The sequence below is a fragment of the Mustela nigripes genome, chromosome 12 (genome assembly GCF_022355385.1).
Source record: "Mustela nigripes isolate SB6536 chromosome 12, MUSNIG.SB6536, whole genome shotgun sequence".
Classification (NCBI taxonomy): Eukaryota; Metazoa; Chordata; class Mammalia; order Carnivora; family Mustelidae; genus Mustela; species Mustela nigripes.
Window position 1 is genome coordinate 76,828,343 of NC_081568.1, and position 17,545 is coordinate 76,845,887.

Consider the following 17,545-nt stretch of genomic DNA (forward strand, 5'->3'; position numbering starts at 1 on the left):
CCCCCCCCCCCCCCCCCCCCCCCCCGAGCTAACGCCTGAGGCCTTGACTCCAGACTGGGTAGCACCTCAGCTTCTGGAGCTCTCACGTTCTCCCCTCCCCCAGCAGCGGCCTCCTGCCTGAGGTGGGCCACCCTACCTGGGCTGCTCCTGTCTCCTCAAGGGGACTGAGTCCCTCCAGGCCCCCTCCCTGTGGGGATGAGGTTGAGAGGAGGAGGAGGAGGAGGGCAGGCACTTGGCGCCCTCAGTGTTTAGACATGTGGGAGACAGATGGAGCGCGGGGACTGGGAGTGTATACACAGCTTGGCCTCTGTATATGTCTGAGGAGCTCGCTGATAAAACCCGGCAGGCAGGGCCAGCTCCTACCTTCCCCTCCACACCCTGCCAGCGGCTGCTCCTTTGGCTCTCCGAGTCCCACCCCTGCGGAGGGCTCCTCCCAACACACAGCGCACACTCAGTGGGGGCGGAGGCCTCTGCTGGTCTCTCTCCACTCTCTGGGTCAGGGAGACCCAGAGAACCAAGAAAGGGCCAGAGAAGAGAAACAGCTAAGGTGACCCTGCCTACGAGTTACAAAATCCGCTACTCTGGAGGACACCAGAGGTTGCCCTGCCCTTCAGTTACATTGCCAAGGAGGAGTACAGGAAAAGAGCAGGGGACGTCCTGTCCAGAGTCCCCATATGTGTGGGGACAAGGCCTCAGGTAACATATCAGCACCATGGAAGAACATATCAGCACCAAGGCTTAACATGAGCAGACGAAGGCAAACATGATGTGGACCACAGGTTTGGGTCCTCTTGTGGGCATTGGCTAAGGCCGAGATGTCTCGGCCCAGCTGGATGACCACCGTGGCTGTGGGTGGCAGAGATTGCCCCCGGCCATGCTGAGTGAGCAGTGGACAGCAGAGAGGACGGCGGCCAGGGCCACAGCTGTACACTTGGGCCCGTCCACACGCATGTCTGCCCTTGGGACCAGGGGACGATTCTTGAAGGAAGGTGGGCCCTTGGGTGGGATGTCTGTGCTGCCCAGAGCCGTGTCCTCATGGGGACTTGGCCGGGGCCCAGAAAGGCAAAAAGTATGGGTACTGGGATTGAGCCCCGTGATGGGCTCCCTGCTCAGTGGGGTGCCTGCTTCTCCCTCTGTCCCCTCTCCCCACTTGTGCTCTCTCTCACTATCTGTCTCTCTCAAATCTTCAAAAGTGCCTGGAAGAATGGCTAAAATCGAAAACATAAGAAACAATATGTGTTGGTGAGGTTGAGGAGAAATGCACTATTGGTGGGATTATAAACTGGGGCAGCTGCTGTGGAAAATAGTATGAAAATATTAAAAGTAGAATTCTCTTATGATGCAGTAATTCCACTATTGGATATTTATCCCCAAATATGAAAACATTAGTTCAAAATGATGTGTGTACCCCTGTGTTTACTGCAGCATTATTTACAATAGCCAAGCTATGGAGGCAACCCAAGTCTCCATCCATAGATGAATGGATAAAGAAGATGGGATATAGAATGGAATATTACTCAGCCATAAAAAATAACAAAATCTTGTCCTTTGCAACTTAGATGGACTTAGAGGGTATACCAAGTGAAATAAGACAACCAGAGAAAGACAAATACCATATGGTTTCACTACTCTGAGGGATTTAAGAAACAAAACAAGGAACAAAGAAAAAGAAAACCCAGAAATCTCTCAACTCTATAGAACAGATGGTGACCAGAGGGGAGGTAGATGGGTGGATTGGTGAAATAGGTGAAGGGGATGAGAAGCGCATTTGTTGTGAGCACAGAGTAAGGGAAAGAATTGTTGACTCCCTCTACTGTACACCTGAAACTGATAGAATGCACGTTAATTGCCTTGGAATTAAAACTAAAAACACCTGGAAGGATACAGGTGGCCTCTATCAGCCATTAGCATCCTGGTGGTCAAGAGCTTTTGGAGGTTCTGAGGGGGGAAGGGCCAGGAGGGGAGCTGATGGCAAGGGGATGCTCTCCCTGCTGCTGGCAGCTACAACAGCTACCCACAGCTCAGGGAGGAACCTCCGCTTCTGTTTCAAGGCCCAGATCAAGGGATCTCCCTTCATCAAGGCTCCCAGCCACCTGCCCAGTATGCCCGCTCTCCTGTGGGTAAAACTGCCTTTCCTCTTTCATGGGTCAGAACAGGCAGATGCTTTGAGTTTGGGCTTGGGCATCCTGCCAGGAACTTTGAGGGACTTTGCTGGGAGCCAAGGCTATGACTCCCCAGAGCTCTGAACTGGGTCTTTCTGAGTAAGGCCTTGCTGAATAGGTGAGCGAGAGAGGGGGGTGGGGTGAGTGTGTGTGTCTCTCTCTCGAAACATCGAGCCTTTCTAAGCCCCCAGGTGAAGGACAGGCCCAGAAGCCTCTGCAGGGCTTCTGGGGTCCTGTGATGCCCCAGGTCAAATCTGCCTCCTCTCTGGGGCAAAGGGAAGTCCAGCTGGACATCTGGGGCCTGGGCTGGCTCCCAAGTTCTCTTTTAGCTGGGGATGAGGCAGCTGGTTTCGCTAAGTCCAAGGTGCACTGGACCAAACTGATTGTTTTATTCAAAGTACCGCAAACTCTTTGCTGACTCCTCCTCCCAGGCAACCAGGGAGGCAGTGTCTTCTGAGCTGCCAGAACTGTGACTGCAAGGAGGGTCTGCTCTGATTCAGGGAAGGAGCCTCAGGATCCTCAGGAACAGAGCCAAAGCAGGCTGCCAAGGGTCACAGTGAGTCGATGTCGTGCCCCCCACGCCCCACCCCGCACGGCCACTGCTCCCTAGAGGCGTCCTCCCATGCCCTCTGCTGGCTGCTCCAGTGTTGTAACCCCAGCTTCCCCGGGGCCTGGGCGGGCCAAGCCAAGCCACCTCGGGATGAGTCATGGGGGCAGGCACAGCTGCCCGCTACCCTCCCTCCACCTCCTCCCCAGGGTGTGGTTGCTGCGAGTCTTCTGGGCTCTGTGAGTAAACAAGGACCCTGTGCATCTCTGCTGGTGGAAAAGCTCTCCCTGACCCCCGCCAACGGGGGTGTCCTGATCCCCCACAGTGGCCCTGTTCCTCGACCAATGTCAAGGATAGGGGCCAGCCACTGGCTCAACTGGGCAATAGAAGGGGTAGGGTGTGTGTGTGTATGGGGGGGCTAGGTGCACAGTATGTCCACCTCAACATCACACTCAGAATCCCAGAATTTTGTGGGGGTGGGGAAGAGTCTAGTCTAGAGATCATTTGGCTCAGCCTCAGCTGGGGAAAGGGAGTACAAGCCGGGTATAGGAGGTCTCCCAGGTTTGCAGAGCTCAGAAGAGACCAGAGCTCTGGAGTCTGTGGCTCAGCCCTGCTGCTCTCATGCGGAGCTGGAGTGAGGAGAGGCAAGGAACCCTGGGGGCAGTCCTCCGGTGCCCAGGGCAAACCTCCACTGGCCGCCTCCCTAACTGACAGGAATATGGGCTGCTGAGGGCAGACGGGAGCTCCTGCATGTCGCCAGGCTGCGGCCTATCTGAGGGGTCTTCCAATGCTCTCCAGCCTCTTTCCCCAAGCCCAGCACGGGAGTGAGGCTGCTACTCTGCTTTTTGGTCCAACAGCCCTCCCCCCTTCCCCTGCTGCCAGCACTCCTCTCAGAAATGTGCCCCCATGTAGTTGGGGCAGGGCCATCAGTCACAGACTCTGCTCTCTATCCCCCAACACCCTGCACACATGCAAGCCTGGCAGGATGCTTCCCCGATCCCCCGAGGCCAGTGGCTGGGTTGAGTGGGGCCCATGAAACCTGCAGGATCCACGGATCAAGTCAGTGACGCAGACAAAAGCTGTCTCTTTTTCCCTGGGTAGGAGACGGGGCGGTGTAAAACCGGGAGCCATCTGAGGCTATGGCCTCTTCTTCCCTATCTGCTCCTCAAACATGGGAGAAGCCCATTTTACAGAAGGAGAGAATGAGGACAACAGATCGTGTGGATTCTGTTGTGTCTGGGCCCGGTTCTACCTCGGGATTTCTCCATTTTATAAATCAATACAAAACTACCTTAAGGTAGTTTTAAGTTGGGGGTCTTGTCAGGTTTTTTTTTTAATTGTTAAGTGATCTCTACTCCTAACAAACTCACAACCCTGAGATCAAGAGTTGCATGTTCTACCGACTGAGTGGGTACTCCCCCACTCTGTTCTAACCAAGAAAAATCTTGAATTAAACAAACTCAAGCCCAAAGTGGATCTAAGAATGTCTGCTCACTATGGCCGGAGGTGACAGGTGCTGGCCCCCTAGCACGGTCCATTTTCCTGGGCTTGGGACAGGTGGGGAGGAATGGGGAGGGGGTGCCCAGGTGGGAGTCAATAAAGGCCTTGGAGCAGGTTTTAAGTCCTTTTCTGTATTTACCAAGTGCCTACTATGAGCCAGGCACTGTGTTAGGCCCTGAGCTAGAGTGGCAATCAGGTGAGACACAGCCCCCCAGAGCTCGCGGTCTCAGTGTTTGCTAACTACTTTTACATTGTATAGATCTCTGCTTAATCATCACTTAGACGTGTGGCAGAATGAAGCTCTTTGAGCTTCAGTCTCCTAAATTATGAGCTACACCCTGGGTCTGTCAGGGCTCGAGAGATGGCGTAGAATGTGGCATGGAGCCTACTTTGCGTCAACAGCAGCTCTCACTAAGTCCTGCGGAGAAGACATCATCGCCGCTCTCCCTGGTCCTGGCTCACAATTCCACTGCGGAGGTCACACTTGCACAGAAAGTGCAGCAAGAGGATGAGATGTGAAGACCAATCTAACAGACTTCAGGAATTATGCAAGACTGCAGTTGGCCAAGCAGTGGCCTGGGAGCCGGCCCCGAGCGGGGAAGGACACTGTGGTGGGATGGAGGGGTCCGGGAGGATGGCGGCCTAGGAGAGACGGAATGAGAGGAAGGGCGAGAACAGACTGTACGGGACTGACACAGGGTTGGAAAGATCGTTGGGGCCACACTGGGGTGCTCTGGGCAGTGGGCCGAAGTCCTCGTTCTGTGGCGTTCCGGGGGTAAGGGCATGACAAGATGAAAGCACCTTAAAAGAGGCCATTGCTCCGGGTTAGGTGAATAGAGCTGAAACCTGGGCCGGGTTGTCTCTGAGGGTTAGGGTTGGAGTGGGAGGTATAGATGTGAGAAAGACCCAGAAAGGAAGGCAGACCAGGAGGTCTGACTTGGAGGCTTGGACCTTTAAGACAGGGCAGCAAGGGAGACGAGGAGCCTAAGGGGCTGGGAGAACACAGAGACCCCTCCCAGTACAGAACAGACAGACAGGGTCTGCCCCAGGTTTTGCACTGAGGGTCCTGGGGCAGGGAACTCCCACATTCTCCTTAGATAATGCTGGATGGTTGGAAGTCCTGGAGGGCTGTCTGGTAGAAGTACAGGCAGGCAAAGGCAGCTGCAGCATCAGAGTGACGGGGCAGGACTGGAAGTGAACCCAAAGAACCAGGTAGCCAAAACGGTATGCTCAATGTGTGGGTGTTGGGAAGAGAAAAGCGATCTGTGGGATTTGGAGTTCCCGGGCTGGAGTGGAGGCGTGCAGCCTGAGGACAGGCAGCTCTGGCCACATTCCAGCCAAGGGAAAGCAGCCTGCTTGCATCCGACACTGGGGCTGCCATGGTTGGGGTGGGGAGCTAGGGGTGCTGTGGGTGCTGTGGGCTTCAGACCTTGCATGTTCTTAAGGGAGAAGCCAGTCTGTGGGAGAAGGGTCTGCTGTCCCTGAATGAGGCTGCCCGCAGGGGCCGACACAGACCAGCCTCCTGGCCATGGCCCCGGGGAGACGGCTGCCTGCACCCCGGTGCCCAGCAAAGCAACAGGCAGTCAGCTCCCACACGCCCAGGGCCTGCCTTTCCCTGGAGCCCCGCTCTTGGCAGCCCAGCCTCCCATAATTGCCTTCTAAAAATATCCGTCCCCCACCCCCACCTCTTGATTTCAAAATATTTAGTTTTCAGGATATTTAAAATGAGAGCTGGCGGCTCTTCCAGGCCCAGATAACAAAGCTAAACATTTATGCTTCGACTGCATTTCTCTGAATCGGCCCAGATCTCGGGGCTTGATATGGCAGCAGAAGGAGGGAGGGGAGTCAAGTGCAAGACAGATCATGTGCGGGCCTCCCAAGGGCTGGGGGGCAACAGGCTTACCGAACGAAACCTCTGCAGAACCCCTCCCTTTGTTGGGGGGCCACCTACCGCTGTTGACGTGGAGCCGGCCACGGACTGTGTCCTTCCCCAGGATGTTCTCAGCCTCGCAGACATACTCCCCAGCGTCCTCCACCTTCACCTTGTTGAACTGTAGTCGTGAGTTCTTTCTGGTTAGGGAGGGGATGAGAGAGGGAGAGACGTGAACCAAGGCCCAGGCTGGCTGGGGCTCTCCAGCGGTCACCCAGCGGTCACCTCTCCCCACAGAGCCACAGCGGCTGCGCAGGGGGGATCAGAAGTAGATTTTGGGCTCCAGGTGGAATGCTGAGTCCCCTGAGCTGGAGGGAGACCTGGGGGGCTCAGGAGAGCATGGGGTAGAGCTAGAAGCTGCACGTATGTTCTTAATCTGTGAATCCTCCTGTCCACTTTTCCAGGGCTGGACCTTCTTTGGAGCCTTTTTCAGGGGGAGGAAGATGGGGGTCTCTTAAGGAAGTCATGTGGCTACCTCTCTCCTTTCAGCGTCCCTTCCCAGGCCCAGTGTCCCCCTCAAAACAGGGCAGCCACTGCCTCACCAGTTACCTCAACCTTCCCTTCGGAGTGGCAGCCCGCCGCTCTAGGTACGGAAGGCCTGTTCCCAGGGACCTGGGCAGGACCCCTGAGCTAACGGGCTTGCATGGCACCTGCCCAGCCTCCTAGTTCCAACCCGTGGCTCCCCGCCCTTCACCTTAGCCCTGCCACTCGGGGTACTCTGTGGCTTCTCCCAGGGGCTTTAACTTCTAACTTCTGTGTGCTGGAAGCTTGCATCTCTCAGGGAAACAAATAGTTCCTGCTCCAGATGGCCTGACTTGATCCTCCTGGCTAACCTGGAGATGGACAGGCAGTACAGATGGGAAAACAGTCCTAAAGGGGCTTCTGGACTTGTGCAAGGGGACCTGGCAAGGCAGAAGCAGAGCTGGATGAGGAGCTGGAGTTGGTGAGGACATGGGTCCCTCAGGGGCCCATGGACTACCTGCAGGGCCAGAGGCTGGGGGCCTAGCCCCCTCCATGAAGGGCTTTGCACCCTGTCCCTGGCATGCTGAGAGTTGCGGGGCCAGACCTGGGCAGGGACTCTGGGCTGTAAGTGACTCTAGGGCACCAGGCCCTAGTTCTTTTCTTCTTTCCAAAGACCCTGCCAATCCTCTCCTTCCTTCCCAGGGTTTCTCTGTACCTGCCCCGGGATGCTTGGCCTCTGAGGGGTCTACTCACACCTCCCATCCTTCCCTCTGCCCCAGTGCTATTCAGGGGCCCCTCTGAGCTCTGGATAAATCTCAGTACCCAAGCCTGGGCCCCAGGGGGAACAAGAAGTAGCATGAAAACTTCTTTACATGATGTAACCTCCTCTTTTTAGTCCCAAAGTAAGACACCAGATTCCCAGAATATGTGTAGTGTGTTGGAGGGGTGGTGGAACAGGAGGTAGGGTGGTCCAGCTGCTGTTGCCCTAAGCCCAGGGACGAAAAATAGAGCCATGACAGTGACAGGAGGACAGGGGAGGCAAGGCTGTGCTGTGGGTGTGGGAGCCAGAGGACTGGCCCCCATCCCCACTGGGGCTGTGCTTTGGGAACCTGTTTCCCAGCTCACTGCTGCCTCGGGCCAGGGTTGGGGGGCTCTTTCCAGACCTCCTCACTCCAAGATCCTCCAAAGGACGGTCCATGGGATGCTCTTGTCAACAGGCCCTGTTGCTCTGGCGATGTCTTCACTAATGTTTCAGCCACAGCTGTCTGACTGCTGTGTCCCTTCAGCCCTCCCCAGCACAAGCCAGTCTCTGTCTCCTTGACCTGCTGGTATCTGTCTCCAACCCTCTTCTGTCAATTCAAGTTTATTCTCCTCATTAAACAGATTCCCGGAGGTCCCTCTGGCTAAAACAGCATCTCCTTCCTGGCTTCAGCCTAATCTGATGCCACGAAGCCTGGCAGTCCCAGGACCAGGCTTCTCTCACTTCTTGGCCAGCAATTCCCTGACACTAGATGAGCTAAGAGCAGGGGACCACCTGAGGGTCACAGGGTCAAGGGAGGGGGACACAGAGCCACCCTTGTCCCCCGCAGCTGAATTCACAGGTGCTCCCCTTATACCACATCCCAGGTAGCAGGAAAGGTGGAGTTAGGCTTGCAGATATCTGGAGGGATAAAGGCTGGAAATGGAAGGAAGGTCTTCCCACCTATGGTGTGTGAGACCGGTGGAAAGTCAGTCCAGGGCTTGGGGAGAGGCCCTCTCCTCTGAGGAGCTGGCGCAAGGGGTGAGAGTGGACAGAAACCATGGGGCCTCGGTTCGCTGGCTGTAGGCACCTTTGTTTCTTAGCCAGGTGGTGATCTGGCCAGTGCCGGGGGCGGGGCTGGGGCAGACTTGCAGAAGAGATCCTGGGGTCAGAGCTGCAGGGAAGGGGCTCTCTGGGACTCTCAGGCCTGAAGGAGTGGGGGCTGCTACCTTCTCTTGTCACTCCTAGCTCTGATTGGAAAGCCTGAGGGTCCGGGACTCTCTCCCATCTTCCCGGTGGGCCTGATGCCCACTTGCCACACTAACCGAGGCCTGGCCCCGCAACGGCTGCCCCTCCCCAGCTTCCTCAGCCAGGTTCCTGCTGGCAGGGGTGGCATCTGGGCAGCTGCATCCTCTGCCTGTCCGTGCATTTTCCTTGGGGCCTACTTCCCGCTGCCTGCCTGAGGGGCCTGTTCCAGCTTGCCCCTCATAAATAAGGGAACATGTGGTTCTGCAGGGGAGGGCCCCGTGCTTGGGGCTTGGGGCAGCTGGTTCTCTTCTGGCATGGGGTGGCTTGGGCGAGACACCTCAGTGTGGCAGCCCCAGGGAATGGCAGTCCCTGTTGTGGGAGGCGGCCTCGGCAGACCGAGGGCCAGGTCAAGACGGAGCATGGCCGGGCAGATGGAGTGCTAGGATGGCCAGAGAGCAAGCTGTAGCGTGGGTGGAAGGAAAGAGAAGATTCCACCAGCACCTGCCGAGCCAGGTGAAGTGTGTGTGTGTGGAGATGGCAGCCCTCTTGGCCGCAGCAAGGGAATCTGAAGTCCTCCATCATGGCTCACTTGTCCACCTTGTCAACTCACAGCTGGGAAACCAGGGGCGGGATAGGTGGATGGAGGAAGTTTCAGAGGTGCAGCAAATGGGACCAGGCCCTAATAGGAAGAGGGTGGCGGGGACACTCCAGGCTCTTAGGGATCCCCAATACCCAGGAGAGAAAGACCTGACCAGGCCCTGTTTCTGGACCAGGTAACCCATTTGTCAGGTGAGACTGAGGCTTAACCATGACAGCAACTGGCTCAAAGTCTAGGTCAACCCAAGGAGGGTGCCCTGTGTAGTCCCAGTGTCACCCTATACCCAGGAGAAGAGAGCTAGTCCTGCAAGATTTTCATTAATTCAACACTGAATGCAGATGTCTGCCAGGCCGCATAGGGCGGAAGGGTGTGCATGGGCGGCATTCAGCCTCCAAGGCCCTCATGCTCCAGGGACAGACAACCTCCCCTGAAATGCAACAGAACCATGTCCAAGGCACTGTGAGAAGGGACCATAGGAGCTGCCTGGAGGGTTCAGGAAGGTATTCCAGAGAATACATTTAATCTGGGCCCGGAGAGCTTTGCTAGGGCAGCAGGGAGCTGCTAGCATGGGGAACAGCTTGGGCCCAAGTCTGGGATCATGAAAGGAACAGACCAGGGATCAGGAACACTGAGGGGTTGGGGAACAGCATGGCAGTGACTCAGAGGAAGAGGGGATATGCGTCTATGTTAGAAAGATCTCCCCTGCCAGGATCACAGGGATTGGCAGGCCTCTAGAACAGTCAGCAAAACTGGGTGGATAAGGCACTTTTTTTTTTTTTTTTTTAAGAAAGGGTGGAGGCATCTACCACCTTCTGTATTGTATCTATAAGCTAGACTAGAAGCTCTGTGAGGGAAGGGAGGGACCAAGTTTGGTTTCTGGGGTAAGCCCAGCCCCTGGCAGAAGACCTGGCTTGCAGCTGATGTCCTATATGCACATGTTACGTACAGCGAACTCACAAAGGGACCTATGGCCCAGGAAGAGTGGGAATGGCCAAGAGTGGGACAGTGGAGGAAAAGCAGCTGGAGTCAGGAGGGCAGATAAGAACATGTGGGGCAGAGGCAGAGGGCAGGGTGTCTTCTGATGGCGGGGATGTCATGGGGGCTGATGCCAGGCTGTAGGCGGTCTGGTTCTGCCACCGCTGAGAGGAGAGACAGGAGGGTGCGGCAGGGCTAGAAAGCATGCCAGGGAGAGGCTAGACTGGGGCATATGGCTCAGAGCTGTCTGGGGACATATCCCTGCCGGGAGCTAGTGCTTAGCTGGCAGCACTAAAGACAATCTTATCAGCTAGAAGAGGGTGAAATTACCCACAAGTGGAGGGGGAGGGAGCAGAGGAGGGAAGCCCCCAAGACAGGAAAGTTCTAGCACTGCTGGAGTGGTTACAAGCACAAGAGTTCCAGAAGAAGGGAGGGGACACAGAGACAGTGGCCCCAGGCCAGTGGCTGCAGAGAGGCCTGGAGGCCCGGGGCTATGAAGCTCTGAGGTTGCCAGGGTCTCTCAAGAGCCACAGCCACGGGCAGTGGAGGGGTGTCATTAGAGGGCAGAGACCAGCAGGGCAGAGAGCCGTGGATGACGACAGGGAGGAGTCAGCGGACCCTGTGTAATGGTGGAGGGGAGAAGCAGAAGGGCAGCAACTGGGGGAGGGACAGGCACCGGTGATGGGAGGGAACGCTTTCATAAGGGAAGTGATGAGAGAGAGTTGGTGGTAGAGGAAGGCTGAAGTCCTCTCTCGTGACTTCCCAGATGCATCCTGGAGTCATCTCCCACCAAACATTGTCAAATGGTGGGCATTTAGGCCCGAAGGCAGACCCTTTGAGAAGGTTTAGGGCCAAGAGGGGACTTCCACAGGGAAAGCTGTATTTGATGATCAAATTGCCTTCAACCATCCAGAGACCTTCCCATTAAGCATCTATATTCTGCAGGACACTGGGCCGCCATAACCAAAGGGACCCAGAGCTGCAGGGAGGAATGGGTGTGGTCAGGAAGGGGGATAGCAACTAGCCCCCCTTTTTGGGGAGGAGGGAGAGAGGTGCGTCCCTCACCTGCCATTGCCGTACTTGATGCGAATGTCGCGGCTGCGGTTGAGCTCCTTGCCATCCTTGAACCAGCGGTAGGAGGGCTGAGGGTTGCCCGCTGCGGCCTCGCACTTCAGTGACTGCTTCTCACCCACCTGCCCCGTCTGGCTTTTCATCTTCTTCAGCTTGGGCCGGGTGGCTGTGGGGAACAAGGCAGGAAGGTCAGTATAGAGGTAGGGCGCATTGCCAGGCGTGTGCAGTGGAGGGAGGGCACGGGGTTATTTCTTCTTCAGTCAGCAGTTACAGAGGGTCTCTGCAATGATGTCAGTGTGGCTATGACCTATGGGGCTTCCTTCATGCCTGGAATGACACTAGGAGCTTTATATACATAAGCTTATGAAAAAAACCCATGGCCTCACTGCAGGGATGAAATCCCTTTACAGATGGGGAAAACTGAGGCTCAGAATGGTGTAGCCACTTTCTCAGGGTGCGCTGGGATTCAAATCCAGGTGCCCTTGACTTTGGGGCTCATGCTCTAACTCCTATCCCAGACGCCCAGGTCTATGTTGGGTCTGGAGGACACAGGAGGACCAAGAGGACAGAATTCCTGCCCCCAGAAAGTTCAGGGTGGCAGGAGAGCTACAATCTGGCACTAACATCATAGCATGCTACACGGAGGCCTGGAGGTGCTGAAACCAAGAGGAGTGACCCCAATGCAGGCTGGGGGAAGAGTGGCCTGAGCTAAGAGTGGAAGAATGTGTAAGGTGCTAGAAGGGATAGGAAGGCAGGTGAGCAGGTGTCTGGGGGAGAAGGCCTGGGGCTCCACTGGGGGGACACCAGCCCAACTAGGGCTTCAGGCCTGCAAATGCCAAGCTGAGAGGCTTCTCCTACTTTTCTTACACAGGATTCTATTTCTACTTGCCCAGGTCTCCCATGCCTCATCTCCTCACTCCCCTCCACACAATAACCTAAAAAAGGGGGGTGGGGGAAGTTCTCTGTTCTCAGGAAGGTAAGGGCCAGCCTGTGTTCTCTGCTGAGGTATGTAATAATTTCCACCAGGACAGTCCTTTATAGGTTACACAATGCCTTCTGCATGCTCTCATTCAGTTCCTAAGCTCTGTGAGGCAAGGGTCATTGCAGACATCAATGGGGAAGATGAGACTCAGAGGTTAAGAAACTTGCCCCAGGTCACACAGCCAGGCAGCCAGGCAGTCACAGAGCTGGGACGGAAGCCCAGGTATCTGCGTTTGCAGCACATCAGGCCCAGAGTGAGCTGTGTCTGCTTTTGCAGCCTGTGTCTCTTTTTGGGGAACAGAGAACATAACTGAAATTCCTCCAATAGCAGAAACCAGGGTCTGTTGGGCCAGGGAGCTGTCTGGGGACCGAATGGTCCCGTCTCGGCCAACTCTGGATGAAGGCAGCCAAGAGGGCCTGGCTTTTGCTGGGGCTCCCACACTGAACCTACCCCTGAACAGCTGCTTGTAAGCAGGCAGGAGATGGGAGTGGGGTACTCGGGTGGCGAGAGCAGATGAGAAAGGGCTCCAGAAGCTTCAAACAAGACATTATACAGTGCTTGTGAAACGATTTTGTTCATTTTAGAAAACTTAAAAATACAGACAGATAAAAGAAAACAAAATCATCCACCATCCTGGTACTCAGAAGTAAGGTACATGCACGTACACATGCAGTGTAAATAAAGGGGCTCAGCATCGGTAACATATTTCTTTTGTTTAATGAAAGAAATGTAAGCCTTTGAGCTTGGCATTAACTAGTAATGACAGCATTTCCCAAACCAAATTTTACAGGACGTGAATATCCAGAGAGATGATAATAGACGTTACTTGAGAAAAGGGTTCCATGAGCAAACCAGTTTGGGGAATGGTGGGGAACAGAGTTAAAGACGTATCATCGCTGACTTTGGAATGATTCCCCAAGCAAGCGTTTTAGAACCTTTTTCCTCAAATTTCCACAGGTTTCCTCAGAACCTGTGGTAGCATTTCAAGGAAATAAAGTCACGTGGAATAGCTCTGTAATATAACTTATGGGTGCGAGTACACATAAATACACCTTTCGATAATATCTTCACAGAATTCAAAATTCAAGAAGTAGGTATAAGAAGGGTATAAGGCTTGAGAAACCAGTCTCCCTCTAACTTCTGACCACAGTCACACTGGGGCCTTTGCAGGAGGCAACCGATATTATCAGTTGCATTTCTATCATTTCAGTAGACCTTCTATGTATATACATAAGCCCCAAGTGTAAACACACACACACACACACACACACACACACACACACACACACACACACACTTTTCTTATTTTTCATGGTTGCATACTATTCCTTTATCAGCCCCAGAATCGGAACCAGTTGACAGAACCAATTCCGATCCTGGCATATTCAGCGTGTTTTCTCCCCACTGCCACCTCATTATAAATGGGCCCAGCCCTGCCCAGCATATATATGCAGCGTGCCTGTCGTGTGCACGCAGGGCTCACCCTTCGCACACATCCGGCGTGTCCTGCCGGATGGGCAGTGTGGCTCTTGACTCAGACCGTCCAGATTCAAATCCAGACTTCGCTACTCATTAGCTTAGTGTCCTCGGGTCACTGACCTAATCCTTCTGTGCCTCGGTTTCCTCACCTGGGAAATACTGGTGATAATAATAGCTCTTCTCTCACGGGAGGATGGCTGTGAGCAGCGCATGAGACAACGCATGTAAAGTCTGGCTTGCACAGAGCATTTAGCAAAGGTTAGCTATTACTGTTTATTACCATCCACAATAATTTCCTAGGGCACTCTTCCTAAAAGGGGAATGGCTGCATCAAAAGGGCATGCGATCTTCCTCAGCTTTCAACGGTGCCAAATTGCCTTCTGGAAAAGGTTGCACTAGTCTGCACTCCCACCGGTGAATGGCAGTGCCTGTTTTTTCCACACCCTCACTAACATGAGGTGTTATCACATATTTAATCTTCACCAATTAGCTAGGCAAAAGATAACGTCTCTTTGTTGTTGTAGTTTGTGTTTATTTGATTCCTGGGGAGGCTGACCACTTTTCATAAATGTATTGGCTCATTGTATTTCTTCTATTTGAACTGTCTGTTCATGTCTGTACTGTTTCTCTACTGGGTGCTCATCTTAGTGATCCGTAAGGGTTTTTTTTTTTTGTAAATATTAAGGCTATTAGCCTTCTGCTCTCTATATTTTCCCCAATTACCTGCTGCTTACAGTTTTCAATGCTGATTTGGGGGTATGTTTTTGGACACCCAGAGGTTTTATGTGTATTAACCTAAGTGTGATGACGTCCTGCGTCAGTATCCTTGCCCCTTACCTACACCACTCTCTCCTTCATCTGCTTGCTCTGGGGTCCCTAGTTACTTCTTATCAATAGTTCTTCCTTTTGTTTGCTTTTTTAAAATTTTATTTATCAGAACAAGAGCAAACACAAGCAGGCAGAGGGAGAAGCAGGCTCCCTGCGGAGCAAGGAGCCAAATGTGGGGCTCCATCCCAGGATCTTGAGATCATGACCCAAGCCAAAGGCAGCCGCTTAACTGGCTGAGCCACCCAGGCACCCCTCCTTATCAATAGTTCTTAACCTTAGATGCTACTGAGCACCACAAAGGAAGCTTTAAAAACTTCTGTAGGTGCCTGGAACATCTAGATGTTCTGAAGCAGAACCTGTAAAAGCGAGTCTGGGTGTGTGAGCTTTAGAAACATATATAACATAAAGGAATGCACACTTCTTGTCAGTATACAGCTCAATGACTGGCTCAATGACCAAGCTAAAAACCTCTTCATGGATGGCTTTTCTCTAAAGTTGGGTTGACACCTAGTGATCTAACAACCTCTTGGTTAATTGGTGACCTCCAACTAGTCTCCTCCTCATCATGAACTGGGGACAGTGCTCTTCTCAATTTCTAGGGTACCTACCCCCACTGCATGGGGAGTGTTGACCTTTCTTGCAGTTCTGACACAAGGGGGCCTCCTGCCCTCCACCCACCAGGTGGAAGAAATGGTGGTCACTCTACTACCTTGTTTCCTGACATGAGTCCTGGTATGATACTATGCACCGAGCCGGGGGCCACTGCTCATGGTGGCAGTGATGGGGAGGGAGTGCGGACATACAGGCTGATCCCAGACACAGCAGGCATGAGCCCATGTTAGGGGGCCTAAGGAGACGGGGGCTCCAGAGGCATTCCCTGTGACCAAAGGGAAATCCGGGACTGCATTTCAGATCACACTCTGTGTAGGGAGAAATCTGTGTGACCTGATAGCCATTTCTTGATCATCTCCTCACTCACTTCAGAACAACCCCACCTGATTTACTTGTTCCTTGTTTGTTCATTCATTCAACCTACGGCATGCCGGGCATTGTTGTGGACCCAGAGTATACAGTAGTGAAGAAGACAGATAGGTTCCCTAAGAGCAGGAATCTTGAGTTTTAGTGAGGAGAGACAAGAGCAAATGATCAATAGGGACTATGAGGCAGTAATAAGCAGCTAGATAAAGGCCTCAAGGTGAGAATGAGCTTGGTGAGCTCAAGGGCTAAAAGAGGCTCATGTGGCTGGAAGATTCTAGAAGGCAGTGGGAGTGTGAGGGGAGCCTGGAGGGGTAGGCCCAGTGATAGATGTGGAGCTGTGTGAGCCAGGGCAAGAAATCTGGATGTTTTGCCCCTTTTTTCTTTCTTTCTTTCTTTTTCTTCTTCTTTTTTCCACTTATGTGCTTACTAGAAAAGTTTAAATTACATATTTGGGTTGCATTATATTCCTATTCAACAGGACTGGCCTAAAGGATGAAAAAATAAAAATAACCATACATTTGAATCATGCCATGTTCTTTACAGAGTCTTCTTTTGCATCTATTAACAGTTCCTCTCGCCAGACTCATCTAAGATACTAAAAACCATGCCTCCCGCTCTAACAGTGTCTAGTCTTGGTCCCTGTTCACAGAATTCTAAGTTCACAGCTCTCTGAAAGCCAAACACAGGCTTTTTGAAAGGGAATAGGACTGAGAATAGGCTGTGTGTTTTTGTTGTTGTTTTGGTGGGTTTTTTTGGTTTGTTTTTTGGTTTTTGTTTTGTATCAGGCAAGTCCCTTGAGGGGGAGCGGAAGTGGCTCAGGGGGCAAGAAAGAGAAGACCCTCGAGGTGGCAGTCACAACAATACCCAGAGGACCTCAGCACCCTCACTTCTGGGCCCAGAGCCTCCTTAGGCTTTCTATGTGAAGGGTACAGACAAGCTCCCCAGGATGGCCCGGATTGGTCTGGTAGGTGGGGTGGGAAGACCTCAGAGGCTTGTAAGTCAGGGAATGACCTGACCTTACTCTGTGCATTTTAAGGTCATTCTTACATGCTGAGCCACCATGACTTCTCCCACAGTGGCTCCCAGCCACTGGATCCAGTACCAGCCCCTGGGGACACCCCGGACAGCAGACCTTTGAGGATGTGGATGTGGTGCTTACAGATTCTAAGATGTGAGCAGTCCAGCTCTTTGACTTCTGCCGGGGCACTCTCTCTGAGCTGGGTCTGGGATTGTCTGGGTCTCTTTGATGGGCCAGGGCTCAGAATGTAATGCTAGTGTGAGGCATGAAGATCACTGTGCCATGTCCCACGAGTGTCTTGGGGCAGAGGTAAAACAAGCAGAGGAACAGGCTTCCTGGGATGGAGGGATTTGTCAGGACAAGAGCTGGATCAACCCTAGTGGGCAGAAGTTCGCCGCAAGTCAGTTGATATGCATTTACTGAGTGCCGACTGTATGCCAGGTTCAGTGCTTTGTCCCAGACAGAAATGATCTGGCCATGTATGATGCAGCCTCTCCCACCCCTCAAGGAGTTTAGTTTGTCCCTCTCTGTTACTGTTTTGTTACATAAGAAATACATTTTTGTTGTAGAAAAATTATACAAGTCAGGAAAAAGCACATTTAAATCCAGTTACCATGGGGGGTGGGGGGTGGGGAAACACTGTCAACATTTTCAAATGTCTCCTGCAAGGCTTTTCTAAAATGTTTTATATCCTACCCTTTAGTAAATATATTGTAAAAACGTTCTCCTGAATCTAGAAATACAAATCTAAATCATTTTAATGTCCATATCCTGTCTCATCATTCCAATGAATTGGTTAGGTCGTCTCTAACATCATTTAATATTAACAAGACTGCAATAAGCTTCTCTACAAATTCAGCTTCATAGCCAAAGTGAAGAGCCCCAGTCTGGAGGGTCTGTGTTTCCCCACACAGAGAAGGGACTCACAGAGGCCCCTCAGCACACAGGAGAGAACCCAGGTGCGAGATGTCAAGCAGAAGGAAGAGGAAGATCTGTGCACATGAGAAGGGGGTCCCATGACTGTCACT

At 53.1% G+C, this 17,545-nt stretch overlaps 1 protein-coding gene across 3 annotated transcripts in view; it reads right to left on the reverse strand.

The window, feature by feature from the left end:
- The window catches only part of NRG2 (neuregulin 2), a 173,629-nt gene that overhangs the window by 22,832 nt on the left and 133,252 nt on the right, over positions 1–17,545 (reverse strand). For all 3 annotated transcript variants that reach the window (XM_059417719.1, XM_059417717.1, XM_059417718.1), the window contains exons 2-3: positions 11,227–11,398; positions 6,161–6,279 (exon numbers count right to left, since the gene is read on the reverse strand). In XM_059417719.1, the coding sequence (XP_059273702.1) occupies positions 6,161–6,279; positions 11,227–11,398 (291 nt within the window). The remainder of the gene's footprint in view (positions 1–6,160; positions 6,280–11,226; positions 11,399–17,545) is intronic.